The 16427-nt window shown below is 47.1% G+C and overlaps 1 protein-coding gene across 3 annotated transcripts in view; it reads left to right on the top strand.

Annotated features, from left to right (window-relative positions):
* The window catches only part of Evi5 (ecotropic viral integration site 5), a 108571-nt gene that overhangs the window by 41535 nt on the left and 50609 nt on the right, over positions 1-16427 (top strand). For all 3 annotated transcript variants that reach the window (XM_051170911.1, XM_051170910.1, XM_051170908.1), the window contains 3 exons: positions 9277-9411; positions 10838-10978; positions 13134-13292. In XM_051170911.1, coding sequence (XP_051026868.1) covers positions 9277-9411; positions 10838-10978; positions 13134-13292 — 435 coding nt within the window. The remainder of the gene's footprint in view (positions 1-9276; positions 9412-10837; positions 10979-13133; positions 13293-16427) is intronic.

Below are 16427 nucleotides of genomic sequence, written 5' to 3'. Positions count from 1 at the left end.
AGTACTTTGCAAAGTAGTGGATAGGCCGGTGATGGGGAAATGAGGACAGGGAATTGTTAGCTATTTTGGTTATAGTCCTAAGTACAGCTTGATGGGTGCTTGTGTCTGTCAGTCGCTGCTGTTACAGTGCTAAGCACAGCTTCATGGGTGCTTGTGTCTGTCAGTCGCTGCTGTTACAGTGCTAAGCACAGCTCCATGGGTGCTTGTGTCTGTCAGTCACTGCTGTTACAGTGCTAAGCGCAGCTCCATGGGTGCTTGTGTCTGTCAGTCGCTGCTGTTACAGTGCTAAGCACAGCTCCATGGGTGCTTGTGTCTGTCAGTCGCTGCTGTTACAGTGCTAAGCACAGCTCCATGGGTGCTTGTGTCTGTCAGTCGCTGCTGTTACAGTGCTAAGCACAGCTCCATGGGTGCTTGTGTCTGTCAGTCACTGCTGTTACAGTGCTAAGCACAGCTTCATGGGTGCTTGTGTCTGTCAGTCACTGCTGTTACAGTGCTAAGCACAGCTCCATGGGTGCTTGTGTCTGTCAGTCGCTGCTGTTACAGTGCTAAGCACAGCTCCATGGGTGCTTGTGTCTGTCAGTCGCTGCTGTTACAGTGCTAAGCACAGCTCCATGGGTGCTTGTGTCTGTCAGTCGCTGCTGTTACAGTGCTAAGCACAGCTCCATGGGTGCTTGTGTCTGTCAGTCGCTGCTGTTACAGTGCTAAGCACAGCTCCATGGGTGCTTGTGTCTGTCAGTCGGTGCTGTTACAGTGCTAAGCACAGCTCCATGGGTGCTTGTGTCTGTCAGTCGCTGCTGTTACAGTGCTAAGCACAGCTCCATGGGTGCTTGTGTCTGTCAGTCGCTGCTGTTACAGTGCTAAGCACAGCTCCATGGGTGCTTGTGTCTGTCAGTCGCTGCTGTTACAGTCCGTGCTGCAGCAAGAGACAGTAAGTTTCTAACACGGCATAATGCTACCCTTTCCGCTGCTGCCGTGTGGGCAGCGTTTCACATGACACGGAGAACCTTGGAACTAGGTTCCAGTCCCTTCTGCTAACTGATCTTTGATATTGGACGCACTTTGGTTTCAGAAATGATTTCAGTAGAGCTAGACCATTTCATGTCTCATTTTTTTCTCGCATAATTTAGTCTGTTTAAATGTGGGGGTTGTGTAATCACCATGATGAAATGGCAGTTTCATTGTGCTCAGGGTGCCTGGGTCACAGTGCGTTCTCCATCCTCATCCTAGCACCCTGTGTTTGAATACTTTGGGCTTTTCTAGAACTTTCCGTACATGGGATTGTCTAGTTTTTTAATTAGAACATGCATTTACTTTTACTTACATATTCCATGATAAGATATATACAGCATAAATTTTACTGTTTAAGTGATTGTATGATTAAGTGGCACAGAGTCTAGTTGCACTGTTAGCAACATTGCCAGTTTATAAGAATGTCTAATGTAGACACATAGATGCAGACAGTCATGTAACCAATAAAAACACAGAACAAGATGTGCTTATGGGAGCACACAGAGTTCTGTGCTGGAACAGCAGGGTGCTCAGCGTAGGATTGGAAGGAAGCAAGTGGAAACTCGTTCAGGGCTGGTCTTGGCCATATCTTAATGGGGGATGTGCTTGGCTAAAGAGGACACATGAACAGAAGTGGAGTAGGTCAGGGGCTGGAGCTAGAGAAGTGGGCTGCAGCAGGTCACCACATCAAGTGTGTGTAGGACTTTAGTCCCCAAAGCATTTGAGAAATAGAGACGAAGCATTCTGGGATGTCAAAGCAGGCAGATCTCTGTGAGTTCCAGGGCAGCCAAGGCTACACAGAGAAACCCTGTCTCGGAGGAGAGGGAGGTTACTTAGAGAAGGTAAGAATTTGTAGTATCTGGGTTTTCACTGATAAGAGAGCATCTGGCAACGGGTGGTTAAAGGGTTTATGACCCACAGCCAAGATTCTCGATGATTTAAGATACGATATTTGAATAGCCAGTTCTGTTCGCTGTCCCAAGGGGACAGAGGTTTTATGTCACTTAAGGATGAGGTATTATCCAGCTTTCTGCTATTGTGACAGATCAGGTGGAGCAAATCAACTTTCAGGGAGGAAGTTTTATGGGTCATGGTTTCGGCTCGACCCTGAGTTCACTGGGCCTGTTTCTTTGGGCCGATGGCAGCGTTTACATCATGGTGAGAACTCAGGGTGTAGGAAGCCTGCTCCTCACGGCGGCGGCGGCCAGGAAGCAGAGAGCGATGGAAACCTGTGTCTCTTCCGAGGGCACACTCCTTGTACCCACCTTACACACTAGACACTAGTGTGGACCATCTCTTAAGGGTCCTGTTTTCCTCCATGTCCTTCTCTCCGAGAGACTCTGAGGACCTCAACGACAGCAGCTGGCCCTACAGGTCAATGAAAGTCATTCGGCTGCGGAGATTGGGAAGGAGCAGCAGGCTGCTATGTGGCCACTGGAAGTTTGTATAACTTGGCAGCCCATAGTGACTCTTGCTCACAGGATCAAGCCCCTGTGCCCACAGCTGTTGGGCACAATGTGCTATGAAAGAGCCCCTAGGCACATGCATTTGTATGCTTAGTCCCTTGTTGGTGGGCTGTTGAGGAAGTGTTAGTAGCATGGACTTGTCGGAGGAGGAGTGGCACTGGGGAATGTGGGCTTTGAGAGTTCAAAAGCCCAGGCCAGGCCCAGTCTCTTTGTCTGTCTCCGTCTTGCTGATCAGATGTAAACTCTTAGCTGCTGCTCCAGCGCTATGGCTGGCTGCCTGGCTTCCATCCGTGGTGCCTGTGGACTCGCCCATTGAAGGTTCGCCATGCCCCAATTCAATGCCTTTGTGTGTCAGTTGCCTCGGTCATGGTGTCTCTTCACAGCAGTGGAATGGTACTAAGATGGGGGAATTAGAGTGTGCAGACCTCAGCAGCTGGAGCATCTGCCTCAGAGCAGGTCTCAGAGTCAGGTGTGTCAGGGCTCTCCACAGTAACAGCAGTGTCCACACCCTAGGACCTAGCAGCAGTGTCCACCCCCTAGGACCTAGCAGTCTCATTACGATGGTGTGTATTTAGGAATGTGTAGCATTTGATCCTCCTACCAGTGGGTGGCTCTGACGCTGAAGTAAGTGATAAAACAGGAGATGTGAACAAGCCCACAGTTGTAGTTGTTACAATTCTTTTTGTAAGTGCTGCGTGTGAGTGTGTGTAGATCTGTATACGTGTGTGCAGTGCCCACAGAGGCCAGAAGAGGACCCGGACCTGGAGTTACAGGCCCTTGCGAGCCTCCTGATACGGGTTCCGGGAATTGAACTCAGATCCTCTGGAAGAACAGGACATGCTCTTAACCACTGAGCTATCTCGCTGCAGCTCCATCACACTTGTAGTCTTTAAACTGCCCCATCTCAGTAACTGGTAAAAGCCAGTCGGTGACAGATCACTGTTGAGTAGAAAATCTGAAGAATTTTGAAATCATGGACATTTATAAAAACAGTATCCAAAAAATAAAATAAAAGAAAACAGTATCCAACAACAGCAAAGCACACATCCTAAGCATGAGTGGACCATTTACAAAGAAACATTCTGGTCATAAGCTTTAAAATATTATGTTTAATATTTTATATGCATATAATGTTCTTGAATCTCTTAAAATTTCAAAGATTAAAGTATTTTCTTTGACCCTATTGGTATTCAGTTAGAAGTCAGTAATGGAGGGTGGGAGAGATGGCTCAGTGATGAAAGCATTTGCCGTTTAAAGATTGGGAAATACGCTGGGTGGGAGAAGCAGTCTGTCTGTAACCGCAGGACTCGGAGAGGGACATTGGATCCTGGAAGCAAGCTGGCTGACCAGACCAGCTTGTAGTGGTACAAAAGACCTTGGGTTCAATTGAGAGACCCTTCCTCAATGAATAACATGGAAAACAGTCAAGGAAGGCCCCTGTTGTCAACCTTGGGCACCTACCTGTGCGCGTGCGCGCGCGCGCACACACACACACACACACACACAAGCACACGTGAAAAAAATTAGTAATAGATGCCTGGAAAATTTCCAGATAGTTGGAAGTTAATCAGAGGACACAGCATGTGAACACTTGTGAACTCTATCTACCATCAAGGACACAGCTTGTGAGCTCTATCTATCACAACACTTAGTAGAAACATTTTAAACAATGCTTGTGTTAGGTGAGACACTAAGTCTTATACCAATTATTTGTTTTCCCCTCAAGAATATAGATTCAGCCAGGCAGTGTTGGTGCACTCCTGTAATCCCAGCACTTGGGAGGCAGAGGCAGAGGCAGGTGGATCTCTGAGTTTCAAGCCAGCCTGGTCTACACAGTGAGTCCAGGACAGTCAAGGCTACACAGAGAAACTCTTATCTTGAAAAACCAACCAAACAACCAAACAAACAACCCCCCAAAAAAAAAAAAAAAAAAAAAACCAAAACCAAAAAAAGAAAGAAAAGAAAGAAAAAAAATGTAGATTCATGAGAGCAAATTGAACTTAAAGCAAGCAAAAAAAAAAAAAGGGGGGGGGGAATGAAGAAAAAATTAAGTGAAAAAAAGAAATAGAAAAGGGAACATGTGGAGAAAACGGTTTATTGTAGATTAAAAGAATGTAGGCAGAGGCAGGGACATCGGGAGAGTCTAGAGTGGACGTGAGCAGACTGAGGTGGGAAGGAGGAGAGAGAGGACAAGGCATGAAGAGAGCTGTAACCAGAGGGGTTGGATTATATAGGGGAGAACAGCCCAGACTGGAGAGTTCAGGGCAGTGGGTGGGGTATGCCGCTTAGGAGGTGCTGTAGGGGCCGAGGCATGCTGGGAGAACCTGGAGGCCAGGTCTGCTTAGATATGTTAAATAGGCGCCTCCGCCATTTCTTCTGGGGATTGAAACCTAACAGAAACCAAATAGAAAGCTGCACACATCAAGTCCAGAGAGCATCTGTGTAACCAAAAGCTGAGTGTGCAGTGCTCACGGAAGAATGACTAAAGGAGAGGCCGCAACCAGGCCCAGGGAGGACAGATAAAGCTCAGTGGTTTTATTTCATATTCCGAATTTTTCTGAGTCTTGCCCATTGTGCCATTGTATTTTCTATAAACTTAGATTCACTTAGAGGTTTAGATAAGAGAGAAATTGTAGAATTTATTTTGTTTTTAATTATAAAATGAGTTGTGTCCTAGACCAGTGATGGATTTGGTTACTGTAGCCACCCTTGTAAAGATGAGACTTGATCTTTACAACCGTTAAGTAATCTGTTTTTATTAATTTTTAATATACAATAAGAGGCCACTGCAGTGAGATTATTTTTAACATTTATGATTAACAGCAATTAAAAATAACTAGAGATAACATTTAATTTTAAAAGACTTATGCAGCTTTTCATATATTAGAAGGAAATCATATGTAAATGACACTATTTTTTGGTGGCCCTGGGGTTTGAACTCAGGGCTTCATGCACGCTGGACATGTGGTCTGTCACCTAGCTGTGTTCTCAGCCCTCTCTTAGTTTTTTGTCTTGATACACAGTCTCACTAAGTTTCACATAGAGACTCTGTAGCTCAAACTGGCTTTGGGTTGTTGATTCTCCCCTCTTGGCTTCCCAGCTGCCACTGGCCATTGACTAAGCACCCCTTCCCCCACCCCTACCCCTCCCCCTACCCCCACCCCTCCCCCACCCCCACCCCCCAGCCATTCTGGGCACAGTGTGCTGCAGGAGACGAGAGGGTGCGTTACAGAGCAGGTCTGCTCTGATTTCTGTTACTGTTTATTTCTCCCACGGGCTTATGAATGTGACAGTCATACGTACTGCCCACTGGTTTGTCTTGTGCTGACATGGGCTATGACATACTTTGTCTTGGGAATGAGTTGTAAACATTGCATGGTTTTTAAAAGTAGCTCTAAATTGCTAAGTCACATTTGGATAAAAAACAGGGTAATTTTGAATTTTCTTGTAGGCAAGCCTAAAGTTAGCTTATTCATCTAGTAAATACTGTTTGCTAACTTACTGAGAGAAGCGCTGTTCGGTTTTGCTGACTCGGACTCTGCTGCTGTAGGGTACGCAGAGAACTTTTAAGTTATTTATTTGAGTTCTGAGAAGTGCTACAAGAAAGGCTTCAGGGTTACATGGCTTCCTTTACGTGCGTAGATGGATAATGTGCTTCTCCCTCTCCCTCTCTTTTCTCCCTCTCTCTCTGTCTCTCCCTCTGTCTCTCTCTCTCTCCCCCCTCTGTTTTGTTTTCTTGAGACAGGGTCTGTCTGTGAGTGTATAATATCTTGAAGTCAGAGGGCAGCATTGTCTTAGTCAGTGTTCCGTTGCTGTGAGGAGACACCACGATCACAACTGTTTTAGATTTTGGAGCATTTTGGAATGTGGTATTTTAAGAGATGTTCACGTGTTAAAATCTGTGCAAAAAACAGACAAACAAACAAGCAAAAAAGCCCCAAATCTAAAGTCTAAAGAACTTGTCTATATTTTAGGTAAAGGGTTAGCCACTCTGTGTAAGAAGCTTCCCTGAATACAAATGCTCAGTTTTCACTGGGTCATTATCTTCTTTCCTTCTTCCATCTCTGAGATTTTTTTTTTAAAATTCAAGACATAAGCAGAGAACTTTCTAGTTTGTATTTGCAACGTTCTGCAATACCAGAAAAGTACTTGAGATTGGAAAGCAGAGCCATTTACTAGGAAATCATTGTCTTGATGTCGTGGGACTGGGATTTGCTTGTGTCACAGGCTGTCTGTGTATACATGGACTGAAGTCAACGGTTCCTTGCTGACCGTCAGTGATTATAACTGTGGCAGTTGTCACGTAGTAAAGACAGAATGTGTATATGTCCAAGTTACTGTTGGAATATTAAATGCACTCTTTTAGGAACTTCTCGTTGTAAGAACAAAACACTATGTCTGATACTATGTTTCAGTTTATAAAAATCGCAAGCTGCAAGTCGCTCGTTGTGTGACAGGTTAATAATTTTGTTTCTAGTAGTTCTTTAGTGTTTTAGTGTATGCATGAGGTAATTTATTTCTGACAGGTTGAAGATTCCACTTTCTTTTCTAAGTTTTAATTATTTATCATTCTGTCACACTGCGTATCCCAACGACAGCCCCTCCTCCCTTCTCACCCCACCCACTGCTCCTCTGTTTCCCTTCAGACAGAGCAGACCTCCTAGGGGTGCCAGCTGAGCTCAGGATGCAGCAAGAGTGTGCATCTACCCTCATATAAAGGCTGGATTAAAGCAACCCAGTAGAGGGAAAATGGTCCCGCGAGCAGACGGAAGAGCCGCAGGCAACCCCACTTCTGTCATTAGGAGTTCAGCAAAACCCTCAAGTTCAAGAGCACAGCACGCGTACAGACACCCTGCTGCAGTCTCTGTGGCTCCTGTGAGCCCTGTGTAGTTGATTCTGCGGGCTGTGTTCTCCTTGTGTTCTCCACCCCTCTGGCTCCAGCAGTCCCTCCTCCCCTCTGCTTTCACGTGGGCAGTTGGTTGAGTTTTTCGTCTTCTTAGGGCTCTCCTCACACAGGATGTTGGCAGGCAGACTTGAACGGATCTTATCAGAGTTTTACCTTTAAGAGCTCACAGTATTGGTAGTGCCTGTAGGATAGCTGTGATCTCATTAAGAAATTATGGCATCTTTAGCTTGAAGTCATTCTAAAAGAGCATTTTTTTTTTTCATTTGCTGAGGTGTTTATTAAGGATGGTTGCAGATGAGCTTTCTATATAAGCATTATTCGTAATACAGCTGGAATTATTAGAGGTGGGAAGTTGTTGGTTAAAGTGCCTAGTGACACAGGCTGAAGAGCAAGTTCAGTTCTTATCTGACCAGCTTAGTGGGACTCTGTTTCAAAAGGAAAAGATGTTCTGTCATGTAGCTTACTGGTAGAATGCTCACCTAATAGGCACAGAGCCTTGTGTTCAATTCCCAAAGCCAAGAGGAGGGACGCCTCCATTTGCACGTCCTGTTGGGTAGATGGGCAGGAGGCTGCCAAGAGTCTTAGAAAATTGAAATGCTTTCATGAAAGCATTTTATCATTTTTAATAGTTTTAATTTGATATCCATTTTATTCCTAAGGTAGACAGAACCATTCTTCACTCATAACAGTGCAGTTAGGAGACTCTTCTCTATAGTCTTTTAAATTTTGGAGTTGCCTTTTCTTTTTAATACCTGAGATAAGTGTAAAGTGATAGCCATATGATTTTTAAAAGTACACACACACACACACACACACACACACACTCACACACACATACACACACATACACACACATATACACACACACATACACACACACACATACACACATACACATACACACACATACACACACACACACATACACACATACACACACATACATACACATACACACACATACACACACACACATACATACACACATATACATACACACACACACACACACACACACACACACACACACACGAATTAGGCATCTTTCTCCCACCTACCCCCCCCACCCCCCGAGATAGGAGCTTTATTTATTTATGTTTTGCCCTACAGCTGAAGGTGCTGGTGCACACAGTTGGTCCCAGCACTCGTTTTAGGAGCTGAGGCAGGAGACTCATGGGTTTCGCAGCAGCCGGGATGTACAGTGACTTGCTGCCTGCATTGGAGTGTATGAACACCGTGGGTGGAGAGAGAGACATTTTTAAAGCAAATACAATTTTACTTCATTGGGATTTAGGACCCCTCACTTTATCTGATTCTACTGCCCACAGTGAAAGAAGTGAAAGGGAAGTCGATGTTTTTTGTTTACATCAATGTATGTGAAATATTTCAACAAACAATTGACATTAAAAAACGTTAAATTACTTTATGCATCTATTTAGCTTTATACTTTTGTTGGTGCTGGGGGTTGGACCCAAGGTACTTGCGCTGGAAAACCAGTTTGTGTCTAACTGTACTCGGTAAGAGTTAGGTGCGCTGCGAGGACTGAGTCATTGCTTGAGGTTAATGGCTACATGTGTGTGGGGCCAGAACAGATTCTTAGTATCTTGAGAGGTGGACAGAAAAAGGACGGGTACTTTATATGACCGTCGAGAAATGTGATACAGCTCGTTACCAAAACCAAAGGACACCGGAACTGACCTTTTCTTTTTCTTTCTTTTTTTTTTTAAAGTTTATTTGTTGGGAAAAGAAAATAATTTGTAATACTGGGTAGATAGAACTTTGCTTTTTTTAGTCTCCCATAATACCCAAATTAAAATTATTCATTGCTTTTCTTATGTGTATATACTTGCATGTTTGTAGTTTCCTGAAACTTTGGTGTATGTTTGTAACTTTTAGCATAAATGCAGCTCCACCTACAATGAAGATTTTGTGCTGCAGCTGGAGAAGGAATTGGTCCAAGCCAGGCTAAGTGAGGCTGAGTCTCAGTGTGCGCTGAAGGAGATGCAGGACAAAGTGCTGGGTATGGAGAAGGTGGGTGAGGAGCCGCATGAGCTCTCTGCTCTGCTGCATCTGAGGGCGGACGTGCCGGAGACTTCTAAATGCTTACTAATGAACTGAAGGAGACCTGGTTTTTTTTTAAACATGCAAAGAACTATGTATTAGTAACTGAACTAGCAAATAAGGAAAATGCTGCTAGTCGGTAGGCGATACAGTGCTTGCCCACAGTGCACGGCCCTGCGTTCAGCCTCCAGCACTTAAAGCCAGCTATGGGCACACACCCACAGTCCCAGCACTCGAGATGTGGACGGAAGTTCAAGGTCAGCTTTGGCTACTTAGTGGTGTGCTTGAGGCCTTGTTTGAAGGGACGGTGGAGATAACCGTAACGATGCCGAGTCAGAAAATCCTTCCCGAGTCAGGGAGTTCAGGACTGTTCTCTGTTACCTCTTCAGTAACAGAGAATTCAGGGTAGCATGGTCTTTGTATGTGAGGAGCTTGGTCCATTTGGGGTCGAGTGTTGTGCAGGGAGATAAATGTGGGTCTATTTGCATTCTTCTACAAGCAGCCACCCAGTTTGACTTGTTGAAGATGCTGTCTTTTCTCTAGTGTGTAGTTTCAGCTTCTTGATCGAAATCAGGCATCCATAGGAGTCTGGACTCTTAGCTGGGTCTTCAGCTTGACCCCATTGATTCGGCTGGTTCAGTTGATATGTGTCTGCTTTTATGCCGGTACCATGCCGTTTTTATTATTATAGCTCTGTAGTACAACTTAAGATATGGAGTGTTAAGCTGGAGAGATGGCTCAGAGGTTAAGAGCACTGGCTGCTCATCCAAAGGTCCTGAGTTCAGTTCCCAGCACCCACATGGTGGTTCATAACCATCTATAAAAAAAAAATTTTTTTTTAAAGCATGCTCTACCAAGCCTGGTGTGACTTGCTAAGAAAAAAAAAAAAAAAAAAGATATGGAGTGTTAATATTTCTAGCAGTTCCTTTATTATCTAATATTATTTTTTAGCTATCCTGGGATTTTTATGTTTCCATATAAAATTGAAGATTGGTTTTTCAATTTCCTTGAAATATTGTGTTGGAATTTTAATGGAGATTACATTGAATCTGTAGATTGCTTTTGGTAGGATGGCTATTTTTACTATGTTAATCCTACCAATCCATGAGCATGGGAGATCTTTCCATCTTCTGATGTCTTCAATTAAGAGTGCTGGTTCTTTTTTGTTACTTTCCTACAAATCCGTGTTCGACAGTTAAGACTACAATTAGACATGAGATCTCTCCCCAGAATCTGAATGGTGGGAGGAGAGAGAACGGACCATAGGTTATCTTCCAACCTCCACACACACACACACACACACACACACACACACGCACACGCACACACAGGCGCACGAACTAGTTTTTAAAAGGCGTGTTAAATTTTCAAAGTCTCACATTTTCTCTGACTTTAGAAGAACAACTCATTTCCCGATGAGGACAACATCGCGAGGCTTCAGGAGGAGCTCATCGCCGTGAAGCTGAGAGAGGCTGAGGCCATTATGGGTCTGAAAGAACTGCGCCAGCAAGTCCGGGACTTAGAAGAACACTGGCAAGTACGTCTGAGCTGACGTGTGTCCCTGAAGGGACTGGAAAGCGTTTTGTCTGTGTGACCTTGATGTAGCTGGTGACCAGCAGTAGGCGATGAAAGATACTGCTTAGTGTCACAGTTGAGGACATTTGTTAACTTGAGAGCACGTTTAAATTGTGCTTTGTATAACTCTTAAAGTGGAACAAAACATAAACTAGGAGCCAGGTTGTGTTTTTATTACTGTGCTTGGACTTCCACACTGTTCAGCCTTTCCTAGAGAACTTTAAGGGCATATTTCTCTTCTATAGTACAGAGCTTTCCTTTTTATCAAGTATGTTTTTGTCCTCTGAGAATCTGATTCATGTGTGCTATGTATCTTGGTCATATGCACCCTCATGCTCCCCGCCGCCCCTCGATACGCCCAGATCCACCCTTTGCCTCCCCCACCTCAGATCCTTTTTTCTTCTTTTAAACTCACTGCCCCGGTTTTTGCTGCCCTCACACTCATGAGTATGGAGCAACCGTTTCCGGACGATTGACCTACTAGAAGCCACATTCTTAAAGAAAGCTGACTCTGCCTAACCCAGGGTTCTGTCGTTAGTGCTTTAGCTATGGCTGGGAGCTCAGGAGCCTGCCCCAGGTCACCCAGGGCTCTGTCATTAGTGCTTTAGCTATGGCTGGGAGCTCAGGAGCCTGCCCCAGGTCACACCGGAGTCTGGACTGGGTGGTTCCTGTTCAGGTACCGCAGCTGCTGACTGGTCATGAATACAGTGGTGCTGTCATGTCCAGGAGACACGGCTTTGCTCTGGTCTACCCCAGCTGCTGGCTCTTAGAGTTTTTCTATCCCCTCTCCCACAGTGGCCCTGAGCCTTGAGGGGAGGGAGTATGACACAGAAGTCTCATTTTGGCTGAGCATTCCATATAAAATTAGTCTCTGGGCTTTGGCCAGTTGTCAGTTTCTCTGTGAGCTTCTCCCCACGGCGCAGAGAAACCCGTCTGGTGAATTGCTACAGCACCAACCTATGGCGCAGAAATTAGAGAGCAGTTTGATATTCTTTGTGTTTACCAGACAAAGATTTTCTTTGCTGTCTGGTGCTTTGTTGGGAAGTGGGAAACAGCAGAAGGGGGTGTCAGTGTGTATTTGTAAATTTGTAACTTCTTTTGAAAATGCTGATCACAAAATAAACAACACTTTAGGTGTATTCATACAAATGTTTTTACTTGGGAAGGAAATTTGATAAAGAACAAAACATAACAATCTGTAGGGCAAAAGACTGAATTTTTAAAACTACACAGTTGCCAGTCGCTGGAGGTGGCAGTGGTGGTGCAAGCCTTTATTCCTGGGACTTAGGAGGCAGAGTCAGGTAGATCTCTGAGTCTGATTCCAGCCGGGTCTACAGAGCAAGTCCAGGCAGCCAAGGCTACACAGAGAAGCCCTGTCTCGAAAAACAAATAAACAAACAAACAATAAAAACCCAGGCTGCTTCAGAATGGTGATCTTGGTTTGGATGAGGTGGGGCTTGGGGAGTTGGGGAATGGGGGGTGGGGTGGGGAGTTGGGGTGGGTGGGGGGGTGGAGAGTTGGGGGGTGGGGCTTTGGGGGCTGGGTGGTGGGTGGGGCTTAGGGAGTTGGGAGGATGGGGTGGGGTAGGAAGAGAGGTAAAGATTGAAATTGATCTTTGAGGGGGCCTGAAGATGACTCAGAGAGAGGGGCCACTTGGCTGCAAGGCCTCGTAACCAAGGCTGAGAGCCAGAGTTAAGACCTCCAGGCTCACATAGTGAAAGAGAACCGATTCCTGCAGGCTGTTCTCTGAGCTCCACCTGTGTGCTCTGAGGTATCCCCCATCCCCAAACCAGTGATAGATGCAATATAATTTTAAAAGAACAAAAGAAATTAGTCGTTGATATTATCATGGCTTAAAAAAAAACCCAAAAAACGAATTTTGAAAAGTACCCAGCTGGAACAAAGTATACACTAAGCTAGGCATGGGAATTTGAAGGCTGAGGCAGGAAGATTGCAAGCCCAAAGCCGTCCAGCAGTACAGAGTGCAGAGCAAGAGCTTCACTTAGACAGACAGACAGGTAGGCAGACAGATTGTGGACAGCGTTAAATACATGCTCTGTAAAGTCAACTCTTACCCTGATAGAGTATTTGTTGCGATGTGATGTTCTATGCTTTAGCGTCATTTAGCTCGGACTTCTGGAAGATGGAAGGACCCACCCAAGAAAAACGCTGTCAATGAGCTACAAGATGAACTGATGAGCATTCGCCTTAGAGAAGCAGAAACACAGGCAGAAATCAGAGAAATGAAGCAGAGGATGATGGAGATGGAGACACAGGTATGTTGGGAGGATGACGGAGATGGAGAGGCAGGTATGCTGGGCAGGATGATGGAAATGGAGACACAGGTATGTTGGGCAGGATGATGGAGATGGAGAGGCAGGTATGCTGCGCAGGATGATGGAGATGGAGTCGCAGGTATGCTGGGCAGGATGATGGAGATGGAGAGGCAGGTGTGCTGGGCAGGATGATGGAGATGGAGACGCAGGTATGGTGGGCAGGATGATGGAGATGGAGAGGCAGGTATGGTGGGCAGGATGATGGAGATGGAGACGCAGGTATGCTGGGCAGGATGATGGAGATGGAGAGGCAGGTATGCTGGGCAGGATGATGGAGATGGAGTCGCAGGTATGCTGGGCAGGATGATGGAGATGGAGACGCAGGTATGCCGGGCAGGATGATGGAGATGGAGATGCAGGTATGCCGGGCAGGATGATGGAGATGGAGAGGCAGGTATGCCGGGCAGGATGATGGAGATGGAGAGGCAGGTATGCCGGACAGGATGATGGAGATGGAGAGGCAGGTATGGTGGGCAGGATGATGGAGATGGAGACGCAGGTATGGTGGGCAGGATGATGGAGATGGAGAGGCAGGTATGCTGGGCAGGATGATGGAGATGGAGAGGCAGGTATGCCGGGCAGGATGATGGAGATGGAGAGGCAGGTATGCCGGGCAGGATGATGGAGATGGAGAGGCAGGTATGCCGGGCAGGATGATGGAGATGGAGAGGCAGGTATGCCGGGCAGGATGATGGAGATGGAGAGGCAGGTATGCCGGGCAGGATGATGGAGATGGAGAGGCAGGTATGCTGGGCAGGATGATGGAGATGGAGACGCAGGTATGCTGGGCAGGATGATGGAGATGGAGACGCAGGTATGCTGGGCAGGATGATGGAGATGGAGAGGCAGGTATGCTGGGCAGGATGATGGAGATGGAGACGCAGGTATGGTGGGCAGGATGATGGAGATGGAGACGCAGGTATGGTGGGCAGGATGACGGAGATGGAGACGCAGGTATGGTGGGCAGGATGATGGAGATGCAGGTATGCCGGGCAGGATGATGGAGATGGAGACGCAGGTATGCTGGGCAGGATGATGGAGAGGCAGGTATGCTGGGCAGAATGATGGAGATGGAGATGCAGGTATGCTGGGCAGGATGATGGAGATGGAGACGCAGGTATGCCGGGCAGGATGATGGAGAGGCAGGTACGGTGGGCAGGATGATGGAGATGGAGACACAGGTATGCTGGGCAGGATGATGGAGATGGAGACGCAGGTATGCCGGGCAGGATGATGGAGAGGCAGGTACGGTGGGCAGGATGATGGAGATGGAGACACAGGTATGCTGGGCAGGATGATGGAGATGGAGACGCAGGTATGCTGGGCAGGATGATGGAGATGGAGAGGCAGGTATGCTGGGCAGAATGATAGAGATGGAGACGCAGGTATGGTGGGCAGGATGATGGAGATGGAGACGCAGGTATGCTGGGCAGGATGATGGAGATGGAGATGCAGGTATGCTGGGCAGGATGATGGAGATGGAGACGCAGGTATGCTGGGCAGGATGATGGAGAGGCAGGTATGCTGGGCAGAATGATGGAGATGGAGATGCAGGTATGCTGGGCAGGATGATGGAGATGGAGACGCAGGTATGCCGGGCAGGATGATGGAGAGGCAGGTACGGTGGGCAGGATGATGGAGATGGAGACACAGGTATGCTGGGCAGGATGATGGAGATGGAGACGCTGGTATGCTGGGCAGGATGATGGAGATGGAGAGGCAGGTATGCTGGGCAGAATGATAGAGATGGAGACGCAGGTATGGTGGGCAGGATGATGGAGATGGAGACACAGGTATGCTGGGCAGGATGATGGAGATGGAGATGCAGGTATGCTGGGCAGGATGATGGAGATGGAGATGCAGGTATGCTGGGCAGGATGATGGAGATGGAGACGCAGGTATGCTGGGCAGGATGATGGAGATGGAGATGCAGGTATGCCGGGCAGGATGATGGAGAGGCAGGTACGGTGGGCAGGATGATGGAGATGGAGACGCAGGTATGCTGGGCAGGATGATGGAGATGGAGACGCAGGTATGGTGGGCAGGATGATGGAGATGGGGAGGCAGGTATGCTGGGCAGGATGATGGAGATGGAGACGCAGGTATGCCGGGCAGGATGATGGAGAGGCAGGTATGCTGGGCAGGATGATGGAGATGGAGACGCAGGTATGCTGGGCAGGATGATGGAGATGGAGACGCAGGTATGGTGGGCAGGATGATGGAGAGGCAGGTATGCTGGGCAGGATGATGGAGATGGAGAGGCAGGTATGCTGGGCAGGATGATGGAGATGGAGACACAGGTATGCCGGGCAGGATGATGGAGATGGAGAGGCAGGTATGCTGGGCAGGATGATGGAGATGGAGACGCAGGTGTGCTGGGCAGGATGATGGAGATGGAGACGCAGGTATGCTGGGCAGGATGATGGAGATGGAGACGCAGGTATGCTGGGCAGGATGATGGAGATGGAGAGGCAGGTATGCCGGGCAGGATGATGGAGATGGAGATGCGGGTATGGTGGGCAGGATGATGGAGATGGAGGCGCAGGTATGGTGGGCAGGATGATGGAGATGGAGAGGCAGGTATGCTGGGCAGGATGATGGAGATGGAGACCGAGGTGTGCTGGACAGGATGATGGAGATGCAGGTATGGTGGGCAGGATGATGGAGATGGAGAGGCAAGTATGCCGGGCAGCCCAGTTGGGTGGAAAGGAGTGCTAGGTCAGCGTCTCACACAGTTGCTTTCTCACTTTCTTGTTATAGCTAAAAATAACACTGGTGAGAGACTATAAAGTTATAAAGAGTGAAAATTTAGGCTTTAGGTGGAAAATTTAAATTCCATGTCATTGTGTGAATGAGTCAACCCCAACTTGTCTCATTCTTAGGATTAAGGTAAAAGGTGAAGTCTACACAGTGGCTTTCTGGTATTCATGCTGAGAGCTAACACTGACCTATTACTCTCTACCCTTATGTATTCATTCATATATATGCACATTCTCCCCCCCTCCACCCCCACCCCCGGCTGTCCTGGATTCACTTTGTAGATCAAGCTGGCCTTGAACCCATAGAGATCCTCTT

This window comes from Acomys russatus, chromosome 28, assembly GCF_903995435.1.
Source record: "Acomys russatus chromosome 28, mAcoRus1.1, whole genome shotgun sequence".
Lineage (NCBI taxonomy): Eukaryota > Metazoa > Chordata > Mammalia > Rodentia > Muridae > Acomys > Acomys russatus.
Note: the sequence above shows the minus strand (reverse complement) of the source record. Positions and strands in the feature narration are given on the sequence as shown.